At 32.7% G+C, this 22,097-nt stretch overlaps 2 protein-coding genes across 5 annotated transcripts; one reads left to right on the top strand and one right to left on the bottom strand.

The window, feature by feature from the left end:
* Positions 1–6,113: 6,113 nt before the first annotated feature.
* On the bottom strand, positions 6,114–9,140 carry LOC121206162 (protein DETOXIFICATION 54). Its single transcript, XM_041076549.1, has 3 exons — positions 8,210–9,140; positions 7,248–8,120; positions 6,114–6,831 (listed from the first exon to the last, which is right to left on the bottom strand). Exons 1-3 carry the CDS (start codon positions 8,258–8,260, stop codon positions 6,247–6,249), a joined length of 1,509 nt encoding a protein of 502 aa, XP_040932483.1. The 5' UTR covers positions 8,261–9,140; the 3' UTR covers positions 6,114–6,246.
* A 5,606-nt stretch (positions 9,141–14,746) lies between these two features.
* LOC107889363 (protein-tyrosine-phosphatase PTP1) lies at positions 14,747–22,042 on the top strand. 4 transcript variants are annotated; one of them, XM_041076553.1, is made up of 9 exons: positions 14,747–15,348; positions 15,434–15,530; positions 15,688–15,770; positions 15,875–16,015; positions 16,676–16,810; positions 20,043–20,191; positions 20,316–20,457; positions 21,271–21,356; positions 21,508–22,042. In XM_041076553.1, the coding sequence occupies exons 1-9, from the start codon at positions 15,148–15,150 to the stop codon at positions 21,509–21,511; spliced, it is 1,038 nt and encodes a 345-aa protein (XP_040932487.1). In that variant the 5' UTR covers positions 14,747–15,147; the 3' UTR covers positions 21,512–22,042. The 4 variants fall into 4 exon arrangements, with proteins under 4 accessions (XP_040932487.1, XP_040932486.1, XP_040932485.1 ...); XM_041076552.1 differs by having other exon boundaries at positions 14,893–15,348; positions 21,512–22,042; XM_041076551.1 differs by having other exon boundaries at positions 14,900–15,348; positions 15,434–15,560.
* Positions 22,043–22,097: the final 55 nt, after the last annotated feature.

The following is a 22,097-nucleotide window of genomic DNA, read 5'->3' on the forward strand; positions in this document are numbered from 1 at the left end:
TTTTCGTAAATAATCTAGCTGACAACCTTTTTCAGTATATAATTTTTTTTAAAATTTATTTATGTAAAAAACCCTATGGATTCATTTTGAAAAGAAATTCAAAATTCAAAAATTATTTTTAACCGTTATTATTAAGTGTGATCATTAATTTAATGTAAATATCTTTTGTATTATATAGTTTCAAATTTGTATATTATTTTATAGTTTTATGTATTAATTCAAATTTTTTTTCATTATTTTTAAAACATTATTTTATTCTCTCAATTATTTTAAAAAATTTATTTGAACTTTAGTACAAATTAAATTATTCCTTATTTAATTAATATATATTTGAAAGTATAAAAAAACATTATTTAATAAATTAAAAATATAAAAATGGCGTCCACTAATTATTATAAATGAAACTAAAAATTATTAAAGGAATTAAGGTCATTAAAAAAACAAAATCAATAAGTCATAATTATTATTGTATGGACAATATATAAACAATATATTTTTTAAAAAAGAAATTACTTAGACGAATAAATATCAATGTATGAAGATAAAAAAAATACGAAGATACAAAGCCTCGATATTTAGTTATAATTTTTTATAGATTAAAATATAAGTGTATTGTGTATTAATTTATAATTTTGTCATTTTTAAAAGGGTTAAACAATTTATTTTTATTTTTAGACGGTTAAAGTGTAATTTTATTATATTAATTTATAAGTGAATTGAATTAAAAATGTTTTATTTTAGGGAGAGTAAAGTGTAATTATATTATGTATTAATTTATAATTTGTGTAATTATTATAGGACTTTATTTGTTTTAAGTGGATGGAAGTGAATTATTTTTGGTTATTTTCTTAATAACGTGGCTCAAAGGTGAAGACACTGCCACTGATGAAGATTAGAATAAATGTAAGATGAAAGTTAATATCTTAAAAATGGGATTTGGTGTTAGAAAAACAGTGGCAGAGATGAAGATTAGAATAGGAGAAACTTTTATTGAAAAATTCTCAAAGGACGATGCTGCCTTTTCAATTGGTATTGATGCAAAGCAATAAATTTGGTATTATGAGGGATTTTTGTAAGCACAATATTTCATCAATAAATGGTCCTTCATCTGAAACTTCATTAACACAAAACGTAAAAAGTAAAATAAAATAAAATGGTGGGATGCAGTCCGAAAGAGACCATAAACAGGAAATTGACATCAGTGTTGGCATCAATATGATTAAAGTTTTAATATAATTTTGAAGTTTGCTATTTGGCAATTGGCATCAGTAAAGGAGCATCTCCAGTCCCCAAGTAAAAGTTGGTGGACTGGGAAGAATAAGAATATAATTACTCATCATATTTGATAATAGTAAACTTCTGATTTGATTTTAAATTCATAAGACAGCTCTAAAAAGAAAATATATTTTTCTTAGATGATTGTAAATTTATAAATGCGTGTGTTTTTGAGAAAAATATAATTAATTGACTTGCCTTAAGGGCGTTTCTTAAATTATTATGTGAAAAGTCATAATAATTCTCATAGTGATAATGGTGCATGTTATTATTATACTTTAAGTCATAGCAATTCTCATAGTGATTATGATGCATGACCAAGATAAGATCCATCCCCTTACATAATGGGAACGATCTTGGGCCATTAATAGAGTGAGACTAGAAATGCATGAATGTGCTCAAATGAGACGTTATAAGATAGTTCATCTGTATATCTTGGTTTACTCAAGATTATGAAAATAAAAGTTAGAACTATACAAGATATCTGGGTCTACTTGATGCAATACATTTAAAAGGCTCCATGATAGAATAGCTTTACTTCAAGATTAACTCTTAAAGAGATCTTATCCTTATCTTGACAGCAAACTTTGGAAGAGTCCTAATTCAAGCATGATTTTTGGAGATAATTTATTCAAAATACTTAAAGATAATTTATTCGAAAACGACTTGGAGATAAAACTTCAAGATAAAGCTTTTGAAATTAAATTAATTTTATCCCATTTTACATGGAATTAATTCTAAGATTATTTAGAGCCTTTATATTTATGGATGGTTTGTGCGATGTAATTTGATGTATTTAGAAAGAGCTTATATGTTCATAGTAAGGAACTTTTATTTAATGCATTTTATTATTTACTCACCTTTGAGTGATTAGTTAACAATCTTTAGAAAGAAAGGTTGTTTGGGGGAGAATTTATACTAAGTTGGGCATGAATCATTGTTTGTACCATAAGTTTAGTAGTGAATGCCTTCTTTAGGTAAGGCCATGTAGATGTAGGTGATGCATCGAATGGCGTTACCAATTTGTTTGTGTTCATTTCAATAGTTTTTGTTTTGTTTGTATTGTTGTTGCAATACTTCTACCAAAGCTTGTAGCCACATTGTGTACCACAACCCATATTACAACATGGCCAGGTTTTCTTTTAACTTGTATCAGAGCATCCCACCTAACGTAATTGGTTAGATCTTTTGTCTAGCCATCAACAATCGAGTCTATCAGGAAGATAGTTCAAATATATGTCCACCACTCTTAGATGGATCCATTTATATTTACTAGAAAGCTTGAATGGGAGCTTTTATCAAATTAACTGATGAAAAAGCATGGAAAGCTATGTTGAATGGTGACGAGTTCTCATCATATGTAATTGTACTCTTTTCATTTAGGTTTATGTGAGTTTTAAAGTAAAATATTGCATATTTATTACAAAATGCACAGCATCATATTTACATTTTATGTTATTTTTATTTGTTTTTAGTTAATTTTTAGTTATTCTGAGTAATAAATCTTTTAATAAGTGTTTTGACTTAAATTAGGTTCAATTTAGAATGAGAAGCAAGTTTGAATATAAGTGGAAGAAATACAGAGATCGAAAAAAGAAGAAAAGACTCAGCATTATTTTTTTGTTAAGTTCTTAATTTTCTTTCATAGCAATTGTAGTTGTTGTAGGAATAAGCTAAATGAGAGCTAAACATTGAGAGTGCTTGCTTAACCTCAGTGATCTAGTTGAATAGCTAGTTGTAAGATTATTGTAATTATAGAATAATTAACTTGTATAGATTAGGAAATGATTAAATTACTTCTAGATTGTTGAGCTGTTATTACCTATATATAGGCGTTGTATCACAATTGTAAATATATAAGCAATAATATTCTTTTCTTATTTCCCATATAGTTTATATTCCATAAATCCTTTATCAATAAAACACTAGCTTGACATCTATATATGGTGGGCCAAGGGAGGCGTTTTAACCTTAAAGACTTTATTTTTGAGTAAGTGATAAAATATGACGAGTCCGTGTTGAACCATAAGTTCCTTGAGTTTCCCTCTCTTGTTTACCAAATTTTGATGCTTCAAAAGAATACAAAAGTGAAGAATGATATTCTACTTTTTTGGGGTTTCAAAGCACATAATCTCCAACAAAATATTTAAACCAAGTCGAGTGAATGACTTAGTGCCAAGAGAGCTCATTCCACCTTCTGTTACAACAATAGTAGCTAATTGAACTCAAAGTGCTATCACGTATCAAAAGGTAAGAGTATTGGTCATTCTCAAAAACGAATTTGACAACATTAGCTTAGAAGTTCAACAACTCCATGCACAAAAGTCTCGCCTCACTGAGCTACTTCAAGACTTGGAGCATTCGACATGGTGAAAGGAGAAGGTTTGACATTTTGCCAAAAAGGGGGAAAGAGAGTGGTTCATGATGATGGTTGGTGGTTACTGGTGTGTTTGAATGTTGTTGTTGTTGATGGATAAAGATTGGATTATTTTTTAAACTTTATAATGTATGGAAATTGTTGGATAGTGATACTTTTAGATTTGTTCTAATACCTGGCATTGTTGTGTTGAAAACCTATTGTGCATATTCATAAGAGGAGCTACGAAAAAGCTTTTTTATTGCTTTATTTGTATCATGCTACATTCTTTTGTATATGATGCATATGTGTAGAGAGAGTTTTCACCACTTAGTTTTGTCAAAATTCCAAGTGTGAGATTGTTGGGGTAGTTGTTGCTCGTTCTATGTACCGTTATAACAAATTTATTTCTTTGTTTGGGTCATCGTTTTGGGTCCTATATATGTTTCAATTAGGCTGAGTTTGATGCATTTGATTATGGCATGTTCGACAAAACAGTAGCATAGGTCGACTAGAGTTCTTAGTCTCTCAGTCAACTTCTTTGAGGTGGTATGATAAGCATGGAAGTCTTATTATCTCTTAATGATTAAGGTGTTACTCTTTAGAGATAATTATAAGATTTTTCCAAGGGAATTTCTCAAGCATTTATTAGTTGTTTTAGAGGAGATTTTTTTTGGCTATTTGAACCTATAAATAGGTGTCATTCTCCCCTAGAATTTAGCAAGTTTTACAAGCTGAGTTCCACCGAAAGTGTACGCTTCTTGCGTTTCGATTAACTTGGTTGTTTCTTTATGTTTTGATTATTTGCTTAGTTGACAAAGATATTTGTTGTCCTTAGTCGAATCACTATTGTGTGATCTTTATGAGTTGTGGAATTGTGAGTTTTTTTATCAGGGTTGCATATACTTGCTTGGAGAAGAAGTTGTGGCCTTTAGGCGATAAGGAAGAAGTGTACTTTTGAATCATTTGGTGATTGAATAAAATATCTATATGAAGCGAGACTCCGTATACGTAGGACCATTGTGTCTGAACTACATAAACAAAGATTGGTTGTGTTGATTCATTTCTACTCTTGCTTCCTTTGTGCTATCATCTTTGCTCTAACTATTGTTATGACAAACATTTCACAAAGTTGCTTGATCATATTTGCAAGCTAATTATTTTTTTTCAAAAAGTGATATGAACAAAATATGTTTAACTAAATATAGTAGAAAGTGTAAGAATAGTTGACAAAATGTGTTTAACTCAAGATATTACAAAATGTAAGAATAGTTGGCATATCTATTGCTCTTGTGTTCAGTTTAGGTTACCCCATCAGTATAACAAATTTTGTAAAACATTGAGAGTTAAATTTGTTTTTTTTACATTTATGATCAAATTAATAGAATGTGTAAACATTAAAGGGTTAAATTTGTATTAAACCAATAAAAAAGCCCACATAAGCATTGCCGTCAAACGTTCAGTGGCCAAAAATTTTGATTTTGAATAGTTTAGTGACTATAAAAAAAATTAAAATTCAATGACTAAAATAGAACGCGAACAATAGTTTAGTGACCATTTTTGTACTCTTCTGATGTTTTGGATAATTTTTTTTATTAATTATATATATCTTGAATTTTTTTTAGATTTTGTAGATTTAATATAAACCTTTCTAACTTTTTATATTTCTTTTATGTTTTTTGGGTTTATATATAAATATTTTTAAAATTTCTAGAATCATGGCCAAATTAACATAATGAATAAATGTTGAGCTAAATTTGTACTATATCAACTAAAAATGCTACCATATCATCTATAATATGTATGGATTAAATTAACGGTTAAGTGACTAAAAAATACAATCCTGAATAATTGAATGGCTCAATTATAACCTTTTTTTAATTAAGCAATCATATATGTAATTTACCCTTTTGAATACAATGAACTTAAAAGACCCCTAACTTGATATCGAATCAGATTAATTGGGGTTAGATTTTCATAAAAAAGAAAAGTTGATAGGGTCAAATTGTCTAAATTTCAGTGGTAGGGGGAAATTTTAATGTTGTCATAGGGTTGGGTAACAGTTTCCATAAAAAAGGAAGCAAAATATCACGAGAATACGGCAAAGGTGCGGCACAACAAAGATGTTGCTATCGTACATCCACATATCGTACCTTAATCAACAAACCTTGCAGCTGTTGCCATATCAATTCTTACTACTACTAGACGTACCACTGTTTTAGTGCTTCCCCCAGTCTCTCCAATACATAGAGGGAGAGAGAGAAGAAAATAAAATAAAAACAAAAGCTACTCTAAAAGCAGCAGCAAAACGTAGGCCATCCTTAGTAGAATATTTAACATTTTGTATGGGGAGTGACATTCCTTCTGCCAACAAAACAAACCCCATTACAACCCCCCCCCCCCCAAGAATAGGTTCTCATATGACTCAGCCCCGAAAGCCAAATAAAAGCAAACACACCCACACACACAAAATAAAATAAAATAAAGCAAAAGCAAACATGAGTCAGCTACCTTGCACAAAAGCAAATAGACAATAAAAACAAAGCAGTATCCCATAAAAAGCTAAGACAACAACATCCCCATTACCAAAACCCACACCCTTTGTCAGTTTCTCTTCACAATATGTCTTCTATTTTATCATTTCCCTTGTCCAAAAACCCTTTACTCTCATCTTCGTCTTCTTCTTCTTCATCTCTTTCATATCCTTTCTTGAATGCGGGGCTAATTTCGATGGTGGTTAGCTTCTTAGCTTTCAATGCCTCACCTTCCCAATCTGTTGCATAGAGCACTGCATACAGAATAGACACAACACAAGCGACTTGTGCAGACAGCAGTCCAAACCATAGCCCAGAGAACCCCACATTTAGGAGAAAGGCTAGGCCCACTGCCACTGGGGTGCCCACAAAGTAGAATGAGCCGAGGTTTATGCGGGCACCGACCGCCGGCCTTGCCGTGCCACGTAGGATGCCACACCCGGTTGTTTGGGGGCAATTACCTAGCTCACATAGCCCGATTATTGGCAGGACTGTTGCAACCAAAGGTTTGACCAGATCATCCTTGGTGAACAAACCAGCCCATTTTTCCCTAAGGATCACGGTCCATGCCACATTGATTATGCCAATCACAAAGGCACATCCCAATGCCACCATGGCTGCTAGCTTGGCTTTATATGGCTTACCGGCTCCAAGCTCATTCCCTACCTGCATTTTTTCCCCAATAAGATGCGTAAGGGATAAAATATAATAATAATAATAATAATAAAGAAAGAAAACAAGGGGCATTTGGCTCATTTTTGTTGGTTATATCGTTTCGTCACACAAGAATTGAATGCGGGCTTCGATGACAAAGTAAACAACTTCTTTCTTGTCTTTTACTAATTCTGGCCAATCACATTACATGTATGAGTATGATCCATACACAAGAAGTCCTTTAAAAGGTGATGCAATCACCAACACATCCAATTGGGATCCCATGATCATTTTTACATAAACCGTTGTTCATTTAAAAAAAAAGGTTAATGGCCTTTTTTTTTGTCATATATCATAAAATCATTCCATTAGTGGTGTTGGGTTGTTAAAATATGAATGAATAATGGGATAGAGAGAGTGGAACTTACACGGGCGGAGACACAGCCAGCAAGAGCCATGGGGACAGTATACATCATGCTGGTGGTCTGAATCAGGATCCCAGTAGCAGCCACAGCGAGTGTTGGGTTCGACAGATAACCAGCCATCAAAGTCACAATCTCATACCACCACCATTCCAAGCAAATCCCAAGACAACTAGGCAATGCCAATCTCAAAAGTGGGACCACCCCACCACACACTCCCCCAATCCCAGCCGTCCATCTCATCTCGCACCGTCCGCTAACCCATACGTACCCCACCATCAGCACCACCATGTTCATGTTTGTAACCACGGACGCCATTGCCACACCTGGTACTCCCAGCCCCATTATCATCACCAGCACATAGTTAAGCGGCAAGTGGAACATCACAGCAACCAAAGAGCACCACATCATAGGCTTTGTCACCCGCTGTGACCTTAAATAAACCCTCAATGGCTGTAACAAAGTGTTAGTTAAAAGATCCGGCAAAGAATACATACAGTAAGTTGCTGCCATTGCTGTGATATCTTTGTCTTGTCCCATGAACACCATAATGTTGTCAAGATTCACCCATAACAGACTGATTGGTATGGTTGCAAGAAAAAGGATTATGATCATGCGTTGGAGAGAGAGTGATAGCAACTCCCAGTTCTTGCTCCCATAGGCTTGGCTACACACAGGTTCAAGGCCTGAGGCAAGACCAACAAGCACAGAGTAACCAGTGATGTTGGTGAACCCAATCGAGAGAGCTCCACCCGCTAGCTCAAGGCTGCCTAGTCTGCCTAAGAACAGAACCGAAACCACTGCTCTTACAAAGACCAGCCAGTTCATGGCTGTTATAGGCAACGCCATGCCCCATAGCTCTTTAACCTCTTCAACAACCTACAACATAAAAAAAAACCTTATGTCAGTATGGTGTAAGAAATCAATAAATGTAAGATCAATATTTATATCCCTTTCCAAGGGCTGACCTCGGAAGCAGAGGGGAATTTGTGGGAAGAGAAATCTGTGCCATTTGCCATGAGTATCACCAAAAAGAAAATGGTTACAAAAGATTTCTAAGATGGCATGAAATATGCAAGGGAGTAATATAATCAAACAGGAAAATTCATAACCAGCCCAAGTTTCTATTTTTCGATCAAGTTGTGAGACAAGGACAGATATGGCCTTGTATATACCCCCAAGTCCCTATTTTTCAATGCGTCTTACGTTTTTTTTTCCCACAACTTTATGATCAAGAACTTAAAAAAAAAAGGCAATAAATCAAATAAAAAGCTGAGAAGAACAAACTTCAATTTGGGTTGGGTCTTTCCTGTAGAAATCTCAAAAGGGAAATAAGAGAAGAAAAGGATAGGAAGCATTAAATAGAAAAAGAAGAGGAAGGGGTTGTGAGAGATGTTAGGGGTGCAACGTTTTAAGAGTAAAAAGGGAAAGAAAGGGAAGAGTTATGGTTAGGAGTAAGGGGGGGTTTGTTGCTTAGTTGTAGCTATAAAAAATAAATGAGACATGTATATATAGTAGTGATGTAAGTTTTAGAGCAGGAGGGAAAGAAAGGGAAAAATGGAAAAGGAAGGGACTTGGGTGATGGCGGCTAGGTAGAGAGAGAAATAAAATGGAAAAGGTTGATTCAGGGTGTGAGAAAAGAGAAAGCGACCGAGGCAGAGTCGCAGAGAGAGTCCTTTACTTTCAGTCCTCACTCACTCCTCTCTTCTTAAGCCTTTTGATTATTCATTATGACTGCTGCTGTGTCTGCCGCCGCTGCAACCATATATCAATTGTTTTGGGGCTTTTAACTGTAAATGAGGAGAGAGTGTGTTTGTGTGAGTTAGAGACGGGGAATTTGGGAATGCTCCTTCACCTACATTTTCTAAACGCTTTATCTTTCCCTTCTTAATTAGAGGAAGGGTAAAACACATTAAACTTAGTTTGGTATATAGCCCAAATTTCTAAAAAAAGTTTTTCGCCTTTGATTTTATTTTATTTCTCCAATTGATTCGCTTTACTGTTTAGAAATTTTTTATTTTTTATTTTTAAAGGTTAGTTCGAAATTGAAAATATTAAATTCACAGTTGAATCACTCAACTCAAATTTTATATATCTATTTATTATAATCTTTTTTAATGTAATATTTCAAATCTAAATTTTTTAAATTTATTTTAACAATTGACATTTTTATTTATTATATTTTCGAGTTTCATAATTAAACATATATTTTATTTATATACTAATTCTTATCTTAATATTAAATTTACATCACTTTTTTATTTATTTTTAAAAATAATTAACTCGTGCAAGGGAATCCAATTATATAACAAAATGCAAAAGAATAAAGTGGTGCATTTTTTTATATTTAATTTCTATAATTATTCATTATCCATTAAATTTGTTTTCATTGTTTGTAATAGAAAATGAAAGTTACAAGTATTTTTTTATTATCAATGAGAATGTAATTTCTAGGATTTAGTTTCAAAATTAATATAAAATGTCATTTACGTTTCAATATTATATATGAAGCTTTTCTGGTAAGATTCCTTATTTTACTTGCAAATATCTATTTTTCCGTGATTAATCAATAAATCGAGTATATTTTTTTATATTGTATTCAATACATCATTTTACACTATAAATATTGTAAATCCTATTCGCTTGATTACAGCACCTTAAATTTCAAGTAAACCAGAAAAGTGTGAATACAACACCTCATACTTCAAGACTTGCAATGTTTACTCTTATCATGCCCTCATTTCAACACTACCTACATCACTCACCTACCTAAATCCCACTATCCTCACTCATCTTCACTACTAACCACTTCACCACCTCATCGTCTAAGATCACCATCAACGACCCATACTAGAAACCTAACATGATAAAAATCCAGCAACCAAATAAAAAACTAAGAAGCAAGCTCGAAGTGTGAACGGCAAAAATGAGAAAGGGAAAATATCAAAAAATAAATAAATAAAACAAGGGGAACAAGAGAAAAAAATGACTTATCTCATGTGTTCAATACCAGTGGCCAGATAAGATGTTGGTTTAGTTGGCGGCTTGGCATTGTGTTATCATCGACGGAAATAAAGGCAACGGTTTTGACCGTGAGTGACAGTTGATAGATGAGAAGTTAAGTTTTTTGAAAAAAAAAAGAAGAAGAGAAAATTGTACTGTAACGTCCCTTACTTGATTCGGTCACTAGACTCAAGCTACAGAATACTACAACCGTTAACAGAACAATTCACAAACTTTTCTAGCTTTATATTCAATAAATCAACAAAATAATTCATAAGTCAAGTTTAGCATGATTCACAACCAAATATACACTATTCAGATTTAAAATCAAAATAATCATTTCATAATCCATACAAAATACGATTTACAAACTAATACAAGTTCTAGTCAAGCTTACGAAAGCTCTTAAACTAACCCTAGAACAAATTAGGACTTAATTGAAAACATAGCAAAAAGTAAGGAAAAATCTGCAAATAGAAGTCATACGGCCGTGTGGCCAGGCCGTGTAACAAACTGAGGTCTTGTAGACCTAAATGTAAAATCTTTCAATCATTCATACGGCCATGTAGTCAAACCGTGTAAGAGACTATAATCGTGTTTGATTAAAACCATCCTGATCATAAAGAGCACACAACCGTGTCAGTAGCCTGTGTGTGACATATGGTCGTGTGTTAGCCCATATGTGCTAAAATATTTTTAAAATCAAGTTACACAATTGATTATTTACTTGTGCCATAAACAAGCCTTTAACCATTCATTAGACCTACACAAAATGCACCAAAAGCATACTTAAACATGTTAATTTCCTACTTCTAACCAATATACCTTCATAGGTACCATCACAAGCATTAGATACAATTTATTATAAGTCATACTTTAACCTATAACCATTTCATACCACATACTAGTTAATATTCAAATCATCAACAAAGCTTTGACATTCACATTAGCATATTAAATAACAAACGTAGCCACAATCCATATATCCTTTTTACTAGCTACCATATATATACATATATGCAAGAACAACTATACCAAAGCATATTCATCAACTTGCACAAGTTCAACTAACCCTTCCAAAATAACCTTTAAGGCATTCCATAACCAATTTAACCCATCCAAAAACATGTATATTCCAAGCCAAAACATAGATGCCAATACTCAATTAAATATACAACCAATATATCACATTTGACACCATCCAATCAATAAGCATAATCCAACACAAGTCATACCATAATTCATATTCTTATCTTGTCATAAGCAAGATTGTATGCATCTCAACCTCAAGGCTTTACCATTTGTATAGACAAATAACCATTCATTATTTTATCAAGTTACCAAATGCATATACTCATATATCTAAAGTTCAACAATGCCAAAATACAACACATTTATTTCATTATCACTATTTGACCATCCTATGTACATGCCATATATAATCAAGCTCGAAACATTCAAAAGTCTACTGAAATCGAGAGATGATAAGTGTATGCGTCTCGCTGATCCGATCGACACGTTCTGAATATCCAAAATCTACAGAAAAGTAGTAACATGGGTAAGTATTATAAAATTCTTAGTAAGCTCATACAATATAACAATATAATTACCTTTATTACTTAACAAATATATAATCTATTATGTAACACAAATTCCCTATCAAAACATGGCAAAACAACATCAAATAGGTAAGACTTTGGATCAAAAATCATATTTTCAATCTCAATAAGCAATATATCAAGCTCAACCCAAATATACATATTGTATCTATTTCACGACTATCTTTTTCCAGCATCAATATCATTGTTTCCACATTTCATTTGTATCTTTTGCCAACATCAATTTCATATATTCACATGTCCATTTTTATTTCTACTCGATGAAATATCGTAAAAGAACGTAGTATACAAGTGAAAATAATAGTGTTGGTTACTCGTTTAGGTTAAACCTACACGATAAATATCAATTGCTTATTCGAGCTAATCATGAACAATAGTGTCTGATTACTCGTTCGAGTTAAACCTACACAACAAGTATCAATTGCTCGTTCCAGATAGTCATAAAATAATAGTGCCTAGTTACCTATTTGGGTTAAACATACACAACATATAGCCTGGCCAGGGCTTAATATACATGTATCCTCGAGTCCGCAACAAATGCTAAAGCTCGACACCATTAGGCATCAACACGTAACCTCGTATATGAGGCTTTTACTGAGTTCATCAGAGGGAAGTTGTACAGTTTATTTGCACTATTGAGTGGTTTATCCACACCGTTTGAGTGTTTTAACCATACTGCATTAGTAGGTTCAATATACAAACATGTTGTGCATCCATAACCTTTTGGCAGCTTGTCTGCAAAAACTTTTTAACAAAAAAACCGATGGTTCACCCTTTTTTATTACTAGTGGTTTATCCAGAATGAGTGGTTCGTCCACAACGATGAGTGGTTTTATCCACAACATGGTATAAATGTAGAAGAGTTTTGGGGAACTCCTACTGTGGTGTGTAGCGGTGGGGTAAGACCCTTTTTTGATAAATTGAAATTGCTCTGTATTTATAAGCATTTGCATGATTGTGAATACTGAGAAATTATGATAATGAGTTAATCTGAAACACCGAAATTCCAAGTTGCTATTCAATTTGTGTTTATCCTTTAAGTTGATATTCTGTATATTTTGTCTACTGTTTGCACTGATTTTCTTGTAATAGAACTCACACTGAGCTTCATAGCTCACTTTTATTTTAATTCTATATTCACAGATAACCCACCAGGTTAGGGCACTGACTTGGCATACGGAGGGCTCAGCTTGAATCTGTTTTTCTCTATAAATATTTTTAATTTATTATTTGACAATTTAATTATTCAAAGATTGTATGTTATTTTTGAACTGTGGCATGGCACTTAAGTTTTGGTTTTTAATTAGCATGCATGTCTTTTAAATTGATTTTAGGATATTAATGTGAATATTAATTAATTAAGCAAGAACTTCGATTTTTATTAAAAATATAAACTATTATCATTTTTCCACTACTAGAGTATAAGTAAAATTTTGGGAAGGAATTAATAAAATAGAAATTAATTAAGTTTTCAAAAATAGTTACCGTTATAAGAAAAATGTTAAACTTAATCAGTTTTCATCAACACATGAGTTTTCTGAAAATTAATTAAGTGTTCTTCTAAAATAAAAAAAATGATTTAAAATGACCGTTTTATGAACCCCAATCGCTACTAGGTCATTTCGGTGACCAATGTAATCTCTTGAATTCAGGTCTAACGTCTAAGCCGAGTTGGGGAGGTTACAAAAATAGTGTTCTTAAACAAATTGACATTAACATTTTGATTGAAATAATTAACAATATTAAGTATTTAGGCTAATTAATGACATTATAAAAATATAATGATCAAATTATGTCCAAAATTAAAATATAAAGATTAAATATCAAGTTTCAGCATAGTATAAATGCTAACAAAAGTTTGATCATTGTCTTACAATGTAAAAGAAGAAGAAGAAGCAAACCAAACTCAAAAGAAACGAAAAGCATATTCGTTTTTAAGAATCTTAGGGCATTCAAATTGTATATAATCACGTAACATTCTAGTCTAAAAATTAATAATATTAAATATTAAATCAATTAATAAAATTATAACAATATAGAGATTAAATTATGTTAGAAATTAAAGTGTAACAGTTAAATCTCAATTTTAAACATATTAAGAAGATAAAATTGAATTTTAACTATTTTTTAAAATGTTAAAAAATAAAAGAAAAGAAAAGAAAACGTGTCAATAGGTGTTTCCTTTTATATAAAGTTAATATAGATTAGATAAACAAATTTTAAAATTTTAATTTAAAACTTAATCCAACATTTTTAATTTATTTATGTTAACTTAAAAAATATTTAATATTTTAATTTATTTTTTATTTTAATTTATATAAATATTATTTGTTTAAAAATTTATGTTTAAAATAAATAAATAGATAAAAATATTAATAATTAATTTATCCATTTAATTTGACTTTAATAGTTTTTATTTATTTAGTTATAAATTACCTATATTATCAATAACTATTTGCTAAGTTAATATTTTTAACTTTTTATGTTTAAGATAAATAGTTAATCAGATAATAAAAAAATTAAAAAGTTAAGCTATTCATTTAATTAGACTTAAATAAAATTTCAATTAATTAATTAATTATATATTATCTATAACTTTATGTTAATTTAATGTTTTTGAAATTTTATGTTTAAAATAAACAATTAATTAGATAAACATAAATGGATTCATTTGATAATATACGTGGATTACCTAGATTTCGTTATGTTTATTGTGTGACTTACCTCAATCCTGAGTAAATAACGGAGTGTGTGACTAGTCTATTTTAATATATTAAAAGCCTAAGTTCAATTGATAATAGAGCCAAAAGTTGATAGATTGGATATACAATTTTTATAAGACATACATCCACTTATGATAACGGACTTCAAAACCCAATAAATGCCGAATGATAGATAGAAAAAGTAAGGTGGTCAGGGATAGGTGAATGATTAATATAAGATGAAATAAGGAGCTAATTTGTTATTAGACCAAAACATGAAAGGTGATAATATTAGATATTAAATAAAAAAGTTTTTAGAGTTTGGTGACGAAAACAGAAATATATTCATGGTTGGGTGAGGAAGGGCGTAATTTATCAAGTTTCAGTAACTCAAATGATAAAAGGAGAAAAAAGAATTCACATGATTAAAGCGTTAATTATAACCATGAGATGATTGAGATCCAGTCAATCATCAAAATCTGAATCCAAGTTTTTCCCAAATTCCCACAAACCGCATTCATTCCTTAGACTACAACGGGTAATCTTATTTCGAATTGCGTTTCTTCAAAGCGGAAACCGGCCATGGCTGCCGCCGCTAATCCCCGCTCTTTCTACTCGGGTTCCAATCCTCCTCACCCCAACCGCTTTGTTTTCTCAGCCGATCCTCCTCCCAAAATCTCACTCACTCCCGATCAATTCAACTACTGCTCTGAGGCTCTCAAATTGTTCTCCCAAAAGCTCCAGATGCCCGACGAAATCAACCGCGAGTTCTCGCACTTACAGGTGCTTTTTACCTTTTCTTTTCTTTTGCATTTCAATATTGTTTATCGGAAATGGGTTATTAATTTGGTTTTTTCACTATCTTTAGGCAAATAGGATTACACCTTCGGAGATGATGAGGAGATGCACAGTGGGTTTTAACGGTGCTAATTTGGACAAGAATCGATACTCTGATGTCATACCATGTACTTTAAAAAGTTTATTTTTTTTCCAAAGTAAATTGCCTAAGTCGTTTGCACGATTAATTTGTAGTAAATGATCAAGAGCTTTTCCTTCTATTTTTTTCCTTTTTTTTTATACATCAAAGTGATTTTGCTAAAGACTTTCTTTTAATGGTTTCAGTCGACACGAACAGGGTAGTTCTTAATTCATGTAAAGATTACAGGCCAACTGCAAAGGGTTATATCAATGCCAGCTTTGTCACGGTAGATCTCTACTTTTGTCGTGTTTTAGTTGAAAGGAATTTATATCTATTTAAAACTATTTCCCTCCAATTGACCTATTTGGATCATGATATTCTTGAATGCAGACTTCTTCTTCTGAAAACATTTCTAAGTTTATAGCCACGCAAGGTCCATTACCTCACACCTACGAGGACTTCTGGGAGATGGTTATCCAATGCCATTGCCCTGTCATTGTGATGCTTACTCGGTTGGTTGATAATTATAAGGTACTTAGTTATATAGGGGCTGAGGCAAAGCACTTCTATTCTTTGAAAGTGGTTGAGCATGCATGGTTTCCAGCTAGGCGTGTTTCATTAAACCAGAGGGTTCCCCCATTCAAAGTTTGGTTGGTTCATCTAAGTAACTGATTCTAGGTGTTGTGTGTGCATGATAAAACTAACTATTTTTCCCCTAAAATTTAATCTAGATGATTACTTCTTGTATTTCCAGCATTATCTTAGAGTTGAGCTCTTGCTTGTGTTTTTGATAACCATTGAGAACATGTATGCTCATACTTTTTTTCTTTTTAAAGAAAAATGTTATTGATTAATATACTATAAAATGATCATATTGGTTTCTTTGAGGATTATAATATCTGGTTGTGTAAATTAAATAGAGACAGTAATTATTAGGCAACTTTGTTTGTTCAGTCTCGGTGCTTGTTTTTGTTTCCTAACTGTCACTTGTACCTTTTAGCAAACCATAAGAATTGCCACTTAAAGTTATCATCTGAACTGGTTGATTTTGGTGTTGATATTTCATTGATGATAGAGTTTTGTATGATATCATTTACCTCTTCACTTTTTGGTTGAGTATGCGCAATTTCATGTTTCTAGTATTCATTTGTTTTTGTTTTGGCTCTATTCTTATTTACAATTTATGTGCAGACGGTAAAATGTGGAGATTACTTTCAAGCAGAAAATGGTCCTAGACAATTTGGCAATATCTGTATTGATACTAAATGGATACAAGAAACAGAAACCTCATTATTGATACGCAACTTGGAAGTAAATTATAAGGAGGTATGATTTCTGTGTTGAAAGTCCTGACCTTTTGTTACAACTTCCAAGAAAGCATCATATGCCGCAGTTTCTACAATGGAACCGTACTTGAGATTATTCTACTCTTGTTTGTTTGAATAGTGTATATTTATTTAGTTTAATTCTGCAACAAGATCTTGTTCTGGTCCTCAATATAGTGACCTCATAAATATTGTCCTATAGCGTAAACAAACTAAACCATGAGGTTCAGACAAATAATTTTTGGCCAAACACCAAGGGAGAATGTGACACAAAATATTAGTAAACAATCTTCATTCATGCTCTTTCATGAATTACATCCACTAGCAACTGACTCACACCACTTAAATTTCGGTCTAAAACTCTTTCATGAATTTTATCTCCTAGCAACTGGCTTACACCATTTAAAGCTGGGTCCTCCAAACTATCTATGCGTCAAGCCAGTAGTGCAAAAAAGGAAATGAGTTTGAGCAAAGCGCTTTGACTTCAGATGAATTTTATAAAACATTGTTTTGCCAAGTTTCTCTACATTGTTTAAGGATATTCTAGCAGAACTTGTTTCTCCTGAAACCACTATAACTTGATTTCCGGTTGCAGCTTTCAAAGACTTAGCTTTCACGTTGAATTTAAATAGTTTTTGGTTGAAAGACTGCATCACCTTCACATTGTTGTTTTCTTTCAAGTTTTCCTGCTTTTCTTGAGTTTAGCATTGAGTTTATTTTGATAGAAAATGAATCAATTCTTTTTACTACAGAGTCATAACCCGACATTGTGTCCCTTGAGGTATCCAAAATATAATCAGCCTACCGCCAATCTTGCCCTTCTTCTAAAATTGTGGCAGGAACCCTATGGACAATAGGAGATTTTCCCTCAACTTGAAATGCTTCAATTTCTTCACTTCCTTCAGGATACCTGTCATAAATGGGTTCTAGCATATCATTCTCTTGCTCTTTTACATTCATCTTGTGAAGAAAATCAGCAACATCTATAGTAATTCTGCCCTTGTTTAACTTAAGGTCATGCACTAACCACTCCTCCAATCCACCTCGTATCATAGGGTTTGCGGGTCCAAATTCCAATATCACAAAATGGGTTTTCCTCATCATTCAAATTGATCAGCAATACTACCTTTTAGCAGGTTAAATTGATTGTGGGGACCTTCCAAAATCTCCAGCTGGGTTCCCATTTGTTCTTATTGTATCCTAGCATAAGTCGCAGACAACAATTCTAATAGTAGGCTGACTCATAGCGCAGCAAATTGTGTTCCTTGACCTGATTTCCTCTTCCTCAAGCTGTAACACATCCAAACATGGCTTAAATGCAAACCCTATCATGAACCCTCGGATCTAATCAGGCTTTAATGCTAAAATTAGTATGGTGTAGGGAGAAAGCAGCAGCAGTCAAAAGAAATAAGGCTGAAAAAAAGATAGGGCTATATATGCTTCTAGTTTCTGAAGTCTATTAATTTGAATAAAATAGTAAGGCTATTTTACAGCTTATTTATACTAGGTTACAAGTTTATCCTCACCTAGATTTAAACCCTCAAAATAACAAATAATCCTAATAATCTATCCATATATCTAATAATTAATAAAGGCAAATAATAAAATAACGTAATAATAGAAGTAAAGCTCCTGTATAATGCACTGGGCAGAAAGGCTGGAGATTATTTCTCACAATATAATGATAGTCTCTCCATCTAAAACAACATATGTATATTATATATTGAAGTTAATTTCATGTAGATTGTAATATGCATATTGGTCTCCTTTAGGAGTTAGTTTGATTGGTATCACTTTCCTTTAGAGGTGTTAATCTCCAAAATTATTTGGAGATTAAGCCCATATGCATATTAGTAACCTTTTCTGTAGTAACCTTGCAAGAGATTCTGGAATGACTTGTAAGCGAGATAAATTTTAATTTACTTTTCTGGAGGGTATTGCAATATTGATGTAATATCTAAGGTTGTTTTCTTTGTCAAGTTAGAGTATAATGTTTTGAGTATCTACTCCAAAATAAGTGGTCAACTGGTTCCTGTTATTGGTATGCATGACATGAAAACTAAGGCTAATGGTAATAGAGCACTCTTTCCTTACTTAAAATCCCCACCAAATTTATTCATTCACCTAAGGTGAACAAATTTCCAATTTCCTACGAAGTGTTTGTTTAAGTTTTAATGCGGATCAGATTCTAGACACGTTTATCTGAGTTGGAATAAACTGTGGCTGCTAAGAATTAATAAATACAATAATTTCAAGTTCTATGTTGCATAGAATCGAGATAAGATGATGGCTAGAAATTGGTTGACAACATAATAGTTTCTCTATTGAGCCCCTCTTCCCCCATTTTCTTACTCTAAACTCTAGCAAAGAAGCCACCTGGTTACTTAATTACTAAATCAGCCATCAGTAATGTCAACTAATTTCCTTTTCCCTACGAAGTATTTATTTAAGATTCGCTGCAGATTAGATCTAGGCGCATGTACCTGAGTTGGCATAAACCGTGATGCTAAGAATTGATGAATACAATAATTGCAAGTTGTACAGTGCATAGAATTGAGAGAAGATGATGGCTAGAATTTGGTTGACATAAGTCAGCAGGTTACTTTTTATCTCTCCATTGAAGTCCTCTTGCCCAAATTTCTTAACTCTGGCTTAGAAGTCACCAGGCTCAGTCATCTAGGAAGCAATGCTCCGTGGTTGAAGTAGCACAGATACATTACGGTGACATCTGTTATATTTTTATTTTCTTAATGCTTTAATATACCACTAGGCATGAGACAAGAAAATTGCCCTTTTCGGAGTTAATTGAAGTGAACTTGATGAGTGTTGAACCAATCCAATTCTAGTGTGCTATTGATGATCTTACAATTAGTACCTGTACAATTGTTGGGAACTGTAAACTTTCAGTAGTTTGTTGGTTATTTGGCCATCCTTTTCTATCAGTTCTGGATAAAGATTGATTGAGAAGATTTTGTAGCCTCAGCTCCTCTGGTGGGAAAAAGTAAAAGGTTGGTGTGTAGTACCTGTATATATTGTTGCGAACTGCAAATTTTCAGTAGACTGATTGTGGTTTGGACATCCATTTTTTAAGTAGTTCAGAAAATGGTTGTATTGCGTGTTTAAGACAAAAAATTATCCTTAGGAAGGAACTGAAAAGTAATTACTTCTTTGTTGTCATCTAAAGAACTATTTTCCTGATTCATTTGGGTATAATTATGATTACGATTTTGCAGTCAGAGGACCCACCATTATCAGTTTTGCACATTCAATATCCTGAGTGGCCTGACCATGGAGTTCCCACTGACACTCTTGCTGTTCGTGAAATCTTGAAAAGAGTATTACAAGTACCAGTAAATATTGGCCCAATACTGGTGCATTGCAGGTTCAACTGAGCTTTATTTTTTTAAAATATGGTTCAAGGGTTCGGAGTCTGTCATATTTTGCCTGGGACAATTTCTTTCTGGCTGTGTTATTTTTTTTCCTGAGACAATGTCTCTCTGGCTCAGTGCAGGTATTGGGAGGACTGGAACATACTGTGCTATTCATAACACCGTCCAGAGAATCCTCATTGGGGACATGTCTGCATTAGACCTTGCTAATACGATATCTATGTTCAGGTCCCAGCGCATCGGAATGGTTCAAACCATGGTATTACTTCCTTCCGTGTCTTGAATTTCAGTTTTAAGTTGAGGCATCTGTTTGTTAAGCTATTAGGATTTTCCAAGTTGTATCAGGGGCTATACCGAAATCATGATCAGCATTAATGCTGAGTATGGCAGAAATTTTATTAGGAACTTGCTGCAATAAGACCAAAAGAGAGTAATAAGAATCTGATTACACACATAGCAATAGAATTATTGGTTTGGAACATTTTATGCAATTATTTGAAGATATCTTTTCTTTTAAAGTTTAATTGCATCAAAAGTATTCTTCTGAGAGTTATAGTAAGTTCTGCAACGTTTACTGTTATATTTCTTTCCTACAGTATTTCATGAATACATCTTTGGCGAGTAAAGATGCTAGCCACTGAGAATGTGGAGCTTAACTCAAATGGTTCACCACCTTTCTTAAGAAGCTGGATGCCAGCTTAGGCTGGGTTCAAACCTCAGCAACATTTTACCTGAAAAGGAAAAAAAAAATAAACATAAGAAAATAGCTACATTATTGTTCGATTACTGGATGTATTATTGTTCATCATTTTTAGCTCACAAGGTGAAAAATCGGGGCTAGGATAGCTCTTTGATCCAATCTTGAATAGATTTTAGTATTATAGAAAGATAAATTCTAAGACTTCTTGTTTAGTTCTCTTTTTCATAAGCGACGCTAGAAGAAAGATTTTTACATTTTATTTTGATGGGAGCTTTCAAAATAGCTCGATTACATTTTATTTTTTTCCCTTCATATCCTTGTCTTCCCACTTATGAAGTTTTAACTGACTTTATCTACTTTACCTTTTTACAGGACCAATATTTTTTCTGCTACAAAGCTATTGTTGATGAATTGAAAGAGCTCATCTCAGACTTCAGCAGTGAACACAGTTCAAAATGGTACGTTTCTGTCCGTTGAATTCCCCTGAGGTTTTGCTTAACTTTTATCACATTTTTTACTGTTGTAGAAGGTTGAAGTATCAGTTGTTAGCTTTGATAATTGGCCTCCTTTGTTGAAAGTCTATCTGCTTATTTTATTTTTAAATGGCAGCTAGGATTCCCAACCGAAGCTGATACGGGATAAAGCTACTAGACTCAGAGCTATTTGCTTATTTTTCAAAAGCTGGAGAACTGCATATTTAATGATGCGTCCTTCATATCTGTGACTCTAGAAGTATCTTTGGGTTGACATGACATACTGGAAATAAAGAGCACTGCTAATCAGTTGACCTTATTTTCAATCTTGCTGAAGTTAGTTGCAAAATCTAGGAATATGAACAAAAAATTAAACTGTTTTACCCAGGCACGACATCATTCCTCACCCAGGTTGCACTTGGTTCTGAATTACACGAAAGAATACGGAGTCTTTCAAAACCGGTCTTCCAATTGTAGACTATTTGTTGATTAAGCATACTTGTATTTCTCTAATTTTCAACTCAATAGTTGTTTGAAAAACCATTATCTTGGTTTTGCACAAGCAGAGGAATCTGTTAATGTGACTTGCGATCTACTAGTATTGTAGCAGGGGTCAACATTGTTAAGAGATTTCGATACAATGGGAATATGTTGTGTTGGTTTGTCTTTTATTTGATTGCTCGGCTGAAATTGTTAGTCCCAAATAGCAACGGATTAGGTAAATAA

The sequence above is a fragment of the Gossypium hirsutum genome, chromosome A09 (genome assembly GCF_007990345.1).
Source record: "Gossypium hirsutum isolate 1008001.06 chromosome A09, Gossypium_hirsutum_v2.1, whole genome shotgun sequence".
Classification (NCBI taxonomy): domain Eukaryota; kingdom Viridiplantae; phylum Streptophyta; class Magnoliopsida; order Malvales; family Malvaceae; genus Gossypium; species Gossypium hirsutum.

What these genes read in the sequence shown, in the direction of transcription:
- LOC121206162 (XM_041076549.1), bottom strand. Translation starts at nt 8,260, where the DNA reads ATGGCAAATGGCACAGATTTCTCTTCCCACAAATTCCCCTCTGCTTCC. An exon ending in AATTCCCCTCTGCTTCCGAG is followed by an intron (nt 8,121 to 8,209) that starts GTCAGCCCTTGG and finishes TTTATGTTGTAG; the next exon opens with GTTGTTGAAGAGGTTAAAGA. An exon ending in CTGGCTGTGTCTCCGCCCGT is followed by an intron (nt 6,832 to 7,247) that starts GTAAGTTCCACT and finishes GAAAAAATGCAG; the next exon opens with GTAGGGAATGAGCTTGGAGC.
- LOC107889363 (XM_041076550.1), top strand. Translation starts at nt 15,148, where the DNA reads ATGGCTGCCGCCGCTAATCCCCGCTCTTTCTACTCGGGTTCCAATCCT. An exon ending in AAGTTTATTTTTTTTCCAAA is followed by an intron (nt 15,561 to 15,687) that starts GTAAATTGCCTA and finishes TAATGGTTTCAG; the next exon opens with TCGACACGAACAGGGTAGTT. An exon ending in TCGGAATGGTTCAAACCATG is followed by an intron (nt 20,458 to 21,270) that starts GTATTACTTCCT and finishes ACCTTTTTACAG; the next exon opens with GACCAATATTTTTTCTGCTA.